This window comes from Chiloscyllium plagiosum, chromosome 35 (genome assembly GCF_004010195.1).
Source record: "Chiloscyllium plagiosum isolate BGI_BamShark_2017 chromosome 35, ASM401019v2, whole genome shotgun sequence".
Taxonomy (NCBI): domain Eukaryota; kingdom Metazoa; phylum Chordata; class Chondrichthyes; order Orectolobiformes; family Hemiscylliidae; genus Chiloscyllium; species Chiloscyllium plagiosum.
Window position 1 is genome coordinate 4,921,573 of NC_057744.1, and position 12,131 is coordinate 4,933,703.

The window sequence follows — 12,131 nt, forward strand, 5'->3', positions numbered from 1 at the left end:
CGAGTTTGCTCAGCCATTCAATCATGGCTGAAATGTTTCTCAATGTCATTCTCCCACTTTCACACCATAACCTTTGATCCCCTTTCCAATCAAGAACCTAACTCTCTCAGTCTTAAATATACTCAATAACCTGTCCTCTACAGCCTTCTGTGGCAATACATTCCATCGATGCATGACTTTTTGGCTGAAGAAGTTTCTTCGTATCTATGTTCCAAAAGGTCTTCCCTTTATTCTAAGGCTGCGCTTTCAGGCCATAGTCTCTCCTACCAATGGAAACATCTTGCTAGCATCCCATCTGTCCAGGCCATTCAGTATTCTGTAAGTTTCAATTAGATTCCCCTCAGCCTTCTAAACTCCATTGAGTACAGACCCAGAGTCTTCAAACATTCCTCATATGTTAAGTTGTTCATTCCTGGGACCATTCTTATGAACCTCCTCTGAATATGCTCCAGGGCCAGTAAATCCTTCCTGAGATATGGAGCCCAAAATTGTGCACAACACTCCAAATGTGGCCTGACCAGAGCATTATAGACCCTCAGAATATATTTCTGCTTTTATATTCAAGTCCTCTCAAAGTAAATGCCATCATTGCATTTGCCTTTCTAACTACTGACTCGACTTGCAAGTTTACCTTGAGAGAATCCTGGACTAGAACTCCCAAGTCTCTTTGCACTTCAGACTTCTGAATTTTCTCCCCATTTAAAAAAAAGTCCATATTTCTATTCTTCCTGTCAAGGTGTATGATCTCACACTTTCCTACATTGTTCTCTGATGTGCTGGCATTAGATGGGGTCCAGAGGAGATTTATAAGAATAATCCTGGGAGTGAAGGCTTGTCATATGACAAGCAATTGAGGACTCTGGGTCTGTGGTCAATGGAGTTTAAAGAGATGGGATGGGGAAATGCGACCTGATTGAAACTTATTAAATACTGAGAAGCCTGGATAGAGGGGACATGGCAAAGATATTTTCCCTAGTAGTACAAACTCGGGCCTAAGGGGTACAACATCAAAGTGAAGGGATGACTCTTTGAGATGTGGGGGAATTTCTTCAGCCAGAGGCTGGTTAATCTGGTGAAGTCATTGCCACAGAAGGTTGTGGAGGCCAAGGTAAGTAGTGTCTTTAAAACAGAGATAGATAGGTTTTTGATTGGTAGTGGTACCAAGAATTATGTGGAAAAGGGAGGAGAATGAGAAACATTAAGAAACATATCAGCCATGATTGATTGGCAGAGCAGACTCAATGAACTAGATGACCTAATTCTCCTTATTTATCTTATGGACTTAAAATGATCTGGAAATGATGCCCCACTATTCCTGGAAATGTGATTAAATCATCAAAACATGGAAATTTGACTAAAATCATCTTTAAATTCACCCACTTAATTAGTTAAAAGGTTTTCTCAACAACAATAAAATAACTCTTTATTGTAATTAAACAGTTTTTTACTAACAGCAAAAAAACATGAATTGCTAATGTAGCTCTATCACTTAAACCCTATATCTTTCTTCAAAATTCCCATGCACATATATAAACAGGCACACAGAAAGCCAAGACAAGACACACATGTTATGGATGGGGAAGAAAACAAAGAATGTCAGGGAAGCGTGGTTCTGGCAGCAGTTTAGATCATCGACAGTGATAAATTGTTTTCCTTAAGCTTTAGGGTAGCATGGTGGCTCAGTGATTAGCATTGTTGCCTCACAGTGCCAGGGATCTGGGTTCGACTCCTGCCTCGGGCAACTGTCTACGTGGAGTTTGCACATTCTCCCTGTGACTGTATGGGTTTCCTCCCACAATCCAAAAGATGTGCAGGCCAGGTGAATTGGCCATGCTAAATTGCCTATAGTGTTAGATGTCAGGGGTAAATATAGTGTAGGGGATTGGGTCTGGGTGGGTTACTCTTCGGAGGGTCAGTATGGACTTATTCGGCCGAAGGGCCTGTTTCCACACTGTAGGGAATCTAATCTTTCTTCTGATTCTTTGCTAATAACAAGGCTATGGACACAGCGTTTCACAATCTTTCATTCTCTGGGTGAGGATATGCACTATCATTGCTGCTCAAGTTGTTTTTTCTCTTTGCTCATTCCAACAGAGGAAATGGTGAGTTAGAAAAGCTACCAGTGAGCGTTTCTATTACTTCTCTACACTCGTGGGAGAGAAAGAAATTTAGGTACTTTATCTTCACAAGATAGAAGCTTCCATTTATTGACCACAAATGCAGGAAGTAGTCATCTGCCCAGGAACCAATCAAATGGTTGTTACTATGCTGAGCCCTCATGAGTATGCAATAGCTGGTCCTATTTGAAAAGCCAATCATAACATTGTCTCTGGGCAAAACATTCAGTGCCCATTTCTTCTGGATGTCTCCCTCATTGTCAAAACAAGACAACATTGTCGATGCAACTCACAATGGGTTCCAGTAAATTGTTTACTTAAAACTGCAAACACATTCTTATAGCCTCCTTGGTTTAAAGCAGTTCTTTTTCGTATCTTTAGCTCTCAGTCCAACTATTAGAAGTTGTCTTTGTACTTTATTTTCAAGTTCATTGACATCTGCTTGCCTCATTTCTCACATTCCTCCAACTACTATAAAATGTGAAGACTTTTTACACATCTATTAAACTGCTGTAACCCTGCTTTTTTCTCATGTTCTGTCTTGGTCTATCTTCAGTATTCATTTCACCTACTTCTGCATTTAATATTTCTCTTTGAATCCTTTGAATTTGTACCTGTAAAAGAAAACCCTTTTGTGTCTAAAGGTTCTGGCCTAGATAGCAATGGCATATAGATGATTGCTGTGTTCTATGTTCCATTTAGATATCTTAAGGTGAGCAAGCAGTCTGTTCCATCATAAATATTATACATGCATTCTCAAGTACATGACAAGCAACCAAAATGTTTTCCTGTTTTAAAAGTAATCTTTATCAGTGTCATTTATGATTTTATTGCTAGGTAGCTCTTCATCTGCATCCATTATGATTTCATTGCTAGGTAGCTCTTCATCTGCATCCATTATGATTTTATTGCTGGGTAGCTCTTTATCTATGTCACTTATGATTTTGTTGCTAGGTAGATTGGACCAAATTTATTGCAGTCAATGGAGCAACAGCCCATCCTCATTACGATCCTGATGGGACAACCTACAATATGGGCAATTCATATGGAAAAAATGGTAAATTTGCCCTTTAACAACATATAGTCATATGTCATCTCTACAAACAATGGACTGGAATCTCTTTGGAACTGGTCCCATTCTAACCATAGAGCTTTGTCAGATACCCATTTTCATGAGAGTGAGAGTCCTGTGCATAGTTTATCAGTCAGACCCTTTCCAGTCAGTTGATTGTGCAGGTTCCATTACACTAACTTTCACAATTCTTTTTCCTGGGGCAGCACGTTAAATGGTGTTTAGAGAGACTAACCACACACAATCTGAATATAGTTCAATAATTGTAGCAATTTGACATTTTATGGGACTTTCCGTTCTCCATCTATCCACAGTTTGGATCAGCATAGGTCCTATGCAGCCAGCTATGCCTCAAATGTAAAGTTGTTGGGACATGTAAAGACTGCGTCTTTTTAACTGTCAGTGCCCTCATTGCATCCAGAAATCTCCCCTCCACTGCCTCCAAACTCATAGTCCCCCATCTTCGCACTGCCCAGTTTTACCTGCTTCCCAGGATCCACAAGCCCAGCTGACCAATCATCTTGGCATGCTCCTGCCCCACTGAACTCATCTCATCCTCTCTCGACTCCATCGTCTCCCCCTTAGTTCAGGCACTCCCCACCAACATCCGCGACACAAGCCATGCCCTCCATCTCTTCAGTAACTTCCAGTTCCCTGGTCCCCAGCACTTTATCTTCACCATGGATGTAGAGTCCTTATTCATGTCCATACCTCAGAAAGATGGCCTTCAGGTCCTCAGCTTCTTCCTTCTCAGTAGACCCATCCAGTCCATCTCCGCCAATACCCTCCTCCGCCTCACTAAACCAGTCCTCACCCTTAATAACTTTTCATTTATTTCCTCTCATTTCCTCCAAATCCAGGGGGTGGCACCAGGATGGGCCCTAGTTAAGCCTATCTCTTTGTCAGCTACGTCAAACAGTCCCTCTTCAGTACTTACACAGGCACTGTACCCCAACTCTTCTGCCTTTACATCGATTACTGCATCGGTGCAGGGTCCTGCAACCAGGCTGAACTGGAGCAGTTCATCGACTTTGCCCACAACTTCCACCCTGCACTTAAATTCACTTGGTCCATCTCGGACACCTCCCTCCCCTTTCTTGACCTCTCCATTTCCATCTCTGGCGACAGTCTCCAGACAGATGTTTACTGCAAACCTTCAGATTCCCACAACTATCTGGACTCCACCTCCTCCTACCCAGTATCTAGTATTCTGAAAGAACTGTGTCCCATTCTCCCAATTCCTCCACCTCCACCACATCCGCTTAGCCGAGGAGACATTCCACTCGCGAGCATGCCAGATATCCACCTATTTTAAACAAATGCTTTTCCTCCCTACGTTATCCAGACAGCCCTCCACCACACTACCTCCCCCCACCAAATGCAATAATGACAAAGTTCCCCTTGTCCTCACCTACCACCCCACCAGTCTCTGTATCCAACGCATCATCCTTAAACAATTCTGCCAACTCCAACTATACCCCACCACCAAGGATATCTTCCCCTCCCCACCCCTCTCTGCTTTCTGTAAGGACCGTTCCCTTTGACAGTCCTTGGTTTGAGCCACTCTCCCCACCAGCCCCCCTCCTCCAAACCCCGAGGTACCTTCCCTGCAACTGGAAAAGTTGCAAAACCTGCCAGTACACCATCCCCCCTCACTTCCATCCAGGACCCCAAACAGTCCTTCTCGTTGAGATAGAGGTTCACCTGCCTCTCCTCCAAACTAGTTTAGTGCATCAGGTGCTCCCGATGTGGTCTTCTCTACATCGGTGCGACCAAATGTAAACTTAGGGAACAGCTCACCGAGCATCTCAGCCAGGCCCGCAGGGGCTGACCGGACCTCCCAGTCACTGTCCATTTCAATTCCCATCCTCATCACCTCTCTGACATGACCATCCTTGGCCTTTTCCATTGCCACAACAAACCACACTGCAAATTGGAGGAACAACAACTCATCTTCCGCCTGCGCAGCCTACAGCCCGGAGGACTCAACATTGAATTCTCCAATTTCAAATAACCTCCCCTCTTATCCCCTGACTTCCTTCTCAGCCCCTCCCCCTCCCTTCCACCATCCCAGCCACCAACTGGATTCATTCCTCCCATCGATCAACCAGGTCGTACCCTTTGCCTGTCCTCACCTATCCCCACTTCACCACCCTGCCCCCGCCATCCCTTTATCTGCAACTCCCCCCAAACCCACCCTCAGTCCTGATAATGGGATACACCCGAAATGTCGACTTCTCCACCTCCTGATGCTGCCTGGTTTGCAGTGTTCTTCCAGCCTCCTGCCTGTTTACTTGTCCTTCTAGATGGCAGAGATCATGGGTTTGGGAGATACTGTCTAAGGAGCCTTGATGAGTTCAGTGCATCTTGCAGATGGTACATTGTGCTGCAACTGTACATTGGTGGTGAAAGGATTGAATGTTGAAGGTGGTGGATAGGATGTCCTAGATATGTTGAGCTTTTTGAGTATTGTTGGAGCTGCATTCATCAAGGCAAGTGGGGAGTATTCCATCATCACTCTCCTGACTTGAACCATATGGATGATAGATAGGCTTGGGCAGATGGGTGCTCGCTGCAGAATTCTTAAGTTCTGACGCATTCTTGTAGGCACAGTATTTTTCTGTTTTTGTTCAAGTTTCAACAGCATTGTTTCCTAATAATATGACAAACCATGCTTGACAACCTTATAGATATTTGCTGAGGGGATAGATAATAAATTGCAGTTTGCACTTAATAGAAAATAAAAACTTTTCCTTTACTGGAGCTCAGAGGTGATTCAATAAAGCTCTTCATGTAGGGTCATGGTAATGTTAATGGTAATAGGTTGTTTGCACTGCTTGCTGATGTGACAACAAAGGGAAGAGAATTGCGCAAAGAATTAAGGTGAGACTGGAAAATATCCTTTTAAACTGAGGGTGTTCTGAAAGTAAATTCTCTACCAGAAATCATTGATCATGTTGGTTCACTAATTCTTTCAAGAATGATTATCATTGATGAATGAAGAATAATAAAGAGGTTATGGAGTGTGTGCAGAATTAAGCTCAGTGACATATGCTTGAAACCCAAGCAGAGTTGCCAGGCTGAATGAATCATTTTATATTGCAACAGTAGTCTCATCAGCTTTGAAGGCATTTAAATGGTCACTGGAAAAATATATGGATGATAATGGAATAGTGTAGGTTAGATGGGCTTCAGATTGGTTCCACAGTTCGGCACACCATCGAGGGCTGAAGGGCCTGTACTCTGCTGTAATGTTCAATGTTCCATGATCGATATTTATGTTTTGTTTTGTAGGCACGGCCTATAACATCATTGCAGTTCCTCAGCAGAAGTCAGATGATGAGGAGACACTCGAAGACGCTAGAGTTGTTTGTCAAATAACACCAATCGACAGCATGAAGCCTTCTTACTACCACAGCTTTGGTTTGAAATAACTTCTAATTACCAGCATAGATTGTGACTTGACTTGTAAATTTCCCTCTGTCAAAGACCAAATGAAACAAACAAATCCACCAAAGGAGTAACTCTATTTTATGTTTTATTTTAATTTCTGAGGAGTGTTTGATGATATATATATTCCTTTAAAATAACCTACAGTTGCAAAACCAAAGGCATTTCTTACTCATGTAGGACATTATTTACGTACATTTGAGGCACCTCTGATAACTGAGCAGACTCTTGTTATACTTTGGCACAAAGACCTGAGATGTTGGTTTTTCCCCACTGCACCTTGGGGGCAGCTGCCCCAAGCTTTAGTATGTCCCTCAGCACAGAGTCCTGGAACTTGGAGTGTGCCAGTCTGCAACACTCAGTCAAGGTCAATTCTTCACTCTGGAAGACCAACAAGATTCAGGCAGATCAAAGAGTGTCTTTCACTGAATTTATGGTCCTCCAGGTGTATTCGACATTTATCTCTATGTGTGTCCAGGGGAACAGCCTGTAGATTAGAGCCCTGCATCATGGAGCTGCTTGGGACGAACTTGAACAAAAACCACTGCACCTCTCTCCAAAGGGGTTGGCTCATTTGTGATGTAGCAAAACACCAATAATATAGGTTCAATTCCAACATCAGATGAGGATACCACAAAGTTCTCAACCTCACTCCTCAACTGAGGCATGCTGACCCTCAGTTAAAACATATCACCAATTGTTTCTCTTTTATGGGGCTACCTTTCTTGCTTACTGGGTTTATGAAATTCCCAAATACAAAAATGGAATAATTATGAATGGATGCATTGGACTCTATAAAAGTATGGTAATGATGATGAATTTTTCTATGACAGGAATGTCTGAGAACTATGTTGTCTTTGTCGAACAACCTCTGAAAATAAATGTATTGAAAATTCTTACATCCAAGTTCAGTGGTGAAAGTTTAAGCTGTGCATTTAACTGGGAGCCAGAACTCAACACTGTCATCCATGTAGCTAATAAACTCTCAGGAGAGGTAATTCACTTCCTTTACTACACTATCTGTGAATATTGTTTGCAATACGCAATCAGCAATGTTTGCAGTGAGATGGAGGGAGTCTTTCACCCTTTTTTTGAGATTTCACATGTATACTTCAACAGCAAGAAAACCTATTTATGTTCTGGAGAAAGTTAGTCAGTGTGACAAAACAAAGATGTCTCAGTTCACCTAGCCACATATCCTGTTGTCAACCCTGTTATTGACAGGAAGTTACACACAGGGATGATGTGGTTTACCATTGGCTGGAGGAAAAGTCTGAGCAGATAGGCTACTCTTTGGTTTTGCATGTCTTTGATGTGCCAATCTAAAAGCAGCATTGGACTAAAATAATGATAAATTATGTAAGAGAAGCAAAACTACTAAGGGGATGGTCATGGAACTCGATTGATGATTGTAAATACACATCTCAGTTTAAAGAATGAGGGATCCAAATTAAGAGTATCCTTGTTTGATTGTTGGTCTTTGCTGCAATTGCTAATCTCATTCAAGCCATATTTGGAAGAGGGGTGTAGAGTCAATATGGCAGGCATTTGTTGAGCCCAGAGGAGCAGATCTGGCTTCACAAAGTTCAGTCTTAAACTTACTCAGTGGACTTAACTGGGAATATTCAGGTGGCAATGAGTGGGGCATCCATGGTGAATGTTGTGCTCAGTAAACAGTTAAAACTGTATCAAAGTCCTAATGGCATGACATTTACATTAATTCATTAGACTCATAGCTGAGTTAAACACAATCCTTAGAAACCCTTGTGGTTACCCTCAGATTAAACCACCACATGTTCTCTGTCTCTCTCTGTTTTACTTTCTCATGGAACATCAGTCCTATGGTCTGGTAAGACTATGGTACCTTCATTTTCCTGAGAACACTGTAGCATTGCAATGGGAATGGAATGTGAGCAGAGGATGCAATGCTTGGGCTTTAAACTCCATGTTGCTGTGAGTTAAAATTGCCCTTAAGATGCTCAACAATCCTGTCTTGAAAACAAGTATGAAGAAAGAATTGACAACATGTTATTCATCTTACCCGTGAGGTGTGGTTAGGGGATGGAGTGCAGGATATGTGATAAAGAGCAACAAGATCATGTAATTCTAAAAAAGGGATGCAAGGGTCATGCAGTTAACAGAGGAATAGAGGCTGTAGGTTTACTGACTACACAGTCATAAGATCTATCTGCTTTGAAAACATCTGCTCCTTAATATTAATGATTTATCAGCCTTACATAAATTGCTGGGATTAACAATTTATGATGCTTTCAAAACAAGGATAAAGAAAAAATACATGTTTGGTATTCTGCAATAATGAAATATATTCATGAATAAAGTGTATATTTTAAAAATTGGTTTTGACATTTATTTTTGAACCAAAGAGCTTTTCCTTGTACCTAAATATTTTAATATTCCTTTTACAGATTGTTCCCTTCAAGTATTACAGCAAAGCCTTTAGTACATTCCATCATATTAATGCATTTGAAGATGATGGCTTTATTGTTCTTGATCTCTGCGGTCTTGATAATGGCGATGTCATGAATAACATCAACCTGCAAAATTTACGTCAGTCTGGAGAAGCATTGGATGAGGTCATAATTAAATGATATTTTATGGTTTCAGTGCGTCAGTGGTTCTTTACACTATACAATCTTTGGCATTGGGTATACTGTGGGTTTCAACATCAATGCTCCTTTGTCACCAAACACCACACGTTACAGAAATTTTTTGCAAATCCTAATTCTTTGTAGAGATATAAGTTATACCTTTGTCTTGTGAAACAGAAACAAAACTAAATTGTATGCTGGTGACAGAAGGAGTTTTGTGCTCATATTTTCATTTGGCCAGGAGAAGTGATTAGTGTAAAATGTTGCTGCATCATTTGCCTGGTGTTTTGATGCCTTGAGCAATGAGTCCCATTTCAATGAATGTTGGTAGATGCGGATGCTGCCTAATCTTTCTGGTGGGAAGAAATTCAGTGGAACAAGTTAGCTTCAGCCATTTATAAGCAGCAAAGCATTAAAACACACTGCAGAGGTTGCTTTTCCATCCTTTTGGTGCCTAAATCATACATGGCAGAAGGTACTTGAAGAAGGCATTGATATACAATTAACAGTGTCTAGAATATAAAATAAATATGAAAAAATAATGTCATTTTCTCATCAAATCAATGCATATGTAGATATTATAAATGATTATCTAGCTGCCATTTGGATAAGGAAATATTCAACTTACTATGTAATAGATACATGACATGCACAGAATGCCCAATGATAGAGTAACATAAAAATAACAAGGTTAAAAATCACACAACACCAGGTTATAGTCCAACAGGTTTAATTGGAAGCACACTAGCTTTCGGAGCGACGCTCCTTCATCAGGTGATTGTGGAGGGCTCGATCGTAACACAGAATTTATAGCAAAAATTTGCAGTGTAATGTAACTGAAATTATACATTGAAGAACTGATTGTCTGTTAAGCCTTTCATCTGTTAGAATACAGTGATAGTTTCACTTCTTTCATCTAACAGATGAAAGGCTCAACAGATAATCAATTTTTCAATGTATAATTTCAGTTACATCACACTGCAAATTTTTGCTATAAATTCTGTGTTACAATCGAGCCCTCCACAATCACCTGATAAAGGAGCGTCGCTCCGAAAGCTAGTGTGCTTCCAATTAAACCTGTTGGACTATAACCTGGTGTTGTGTGATTTTTAACTTTGTACACCCCAGTCCAACACCGGCATCTCCAAATCATAAAAATAACAGCTCTCTTGTGTCTCAGTATTAACATTCCATATTGTTAAGGATGAATCAATAACAAAAATTGATAATTGTCAAACACAACATTTTTAATCCAGTTTGCAATTCTATAATCCTCTGGTGGCACAGTGGTAGTGTCTCTATCCCTGTACTGGGAGGCCTGTTTTCAAGTGCTACCTGCTCCAGAGGTGTGTAATAACATCTCGAAGCAGGTTGATTAGGAAAATAGTTTAAAAGTAAAAAAAAATTACAAGTTGCATAATTCTGTTTCATTGCCATTACTGTGACGTCTCTTCTTGGATGTGATCTGAGGTTGAACCAGACTCTTCAGAATCTTGGCCTCCTGTTTGACCATGAGATGACCTTCCAGGTCCATTTATGATCAATCAAGACCACCAGCTGATCTCTCTGGAACATCATCCATCCCTGATTGTGCCTTTGCTCATTTCTTCATCCACATGTTTCTCACCTCTTGGCTTTGAGCATTTCAATCAGCTTCCCACTTTGCACCCTCTGGAAACCTGAGCTTATTGAAATTCTTCTCCTCATATCCTCACTCACATGAAATCTCTTTCACCCATTTCTCATGCTTGTTAACCTACACTGACCTCCAGCTTGTTAATGATGTCTCAATTTTAAAATTCTCATCTTTGTTTTTAAATCCCTTCATCTTGCCTTCTACAGCCCTAACTGTTCTGAGAGTTCTGTGCTACTCCAATTCTGAACCATCTGCACGTCTCCAATTTTCAGCTTCCTACCATTGGCAGCATTGCCAACAGCTACCCAGGTCCTTGTCCTGGAAATCCCTTGATACACGTCTCTGCTTCTTCACCTCTCTCTGTTCAATAAGAAACTTATTGAAACCTACATCTTCGATAAAAGCATTTTACCACCTGTCCCAATACCTCTTCATGGGGCTCTGAATCAGATTTTATTTAATAACATTGTTGTGATGTAGCATTAAATGTTTTACTATGCTAAGAATATTATGTAAATGCAAATTGTTGTTATATTCTCAATCAGTTCTAGTTTTCTATAGTGGAACATAATTTTCTTTCTTTGATATGGGTATGTGAATAGGAGGGATACGCGTGTGTTCTGGCAGGTGGGACTAGATTGGTTTGGGACATATGTTCGGCATGGACCGAAGGGTCTGTTTCCGTGCTATACATCTCTATGACTATGATTCTATGATATTGCTGTTGTTTAAGTCTGAATTCTTGATGTTACACACAGACAAACAAAACACTAAATTTTACTAAATTGCTAGTTTCACACTTGAAAACCACAGATTGGTATGGGAAGTGGAAGTGGGGAATTAGGATTATATTCTAGTTGGGATTTGAGCACTTTGTTATGCAGTATTGTGCTATGTTTTGAATTCTTATGTTGCATATCCTAGATTTGGGAGTATTTAAGGTGGAATGTGCATGTAGTGTAAATGGGTGTGACTACCATTTTTATTCAAGGTAGAAATTATTCAGCAAACCAAGTAAACAAATCAGGAGAAAGTAAGGACTCCAGATGCTGGAGACCAGAGTCGAAAAATGTGGTGCTGGAAAAACACAGCAGGCCAGGCAGCATCTGAGGAGCAGGAGAATCGACGTTTCGGGCATAAATCCTTCTTCAGGAATGAGGCTGGTGTGCCAAGCGGGCTGAGATAAAGGGTAGGGGAGAGGGGCGCTGGGAATACGATAGGTGGAAGGAGGTGAGGGTGAGGGTGAG

At 41.0% G+C, this 12,131-nt stretch overlaps 1 protein-coding gene across 4 annotated transcripts in view; it reads left to right on the plus strand.

Moving 5' to 3' along the window:
- LOC122540603 (beta,beta-carotene 9',10'-oxygenase-like) overlaps positions 1-12,131 on the plus strand; it is a 45,449-nt gene that overhangs the window by 22,574 nt on the left and 10,744 nt on the right. For all 4 annotated transcript variants that reach the window (XM_043676528.1, XM_043676529.1, XM_043676531.1 and 1 more), the window contains 4 exons: positions 3,072-3,174; positions 6,484-6,612; positions 7,473-7,633; positions 9,066-9,233. In XM_043676528.1, the coding sequence (XP_043532463.1) occupies positions 3,072-3,174; positions 6,484-6,612; positions 7,473-7,633; positions 9,066-9,233 (561 nt within the window). The remainder of the gene's footprint in view (positions 1-3,071; positions 3,175-6,483; positions 6,613-7,472; positions 7,634-9,065; positions 9,234-12,131) is intronic.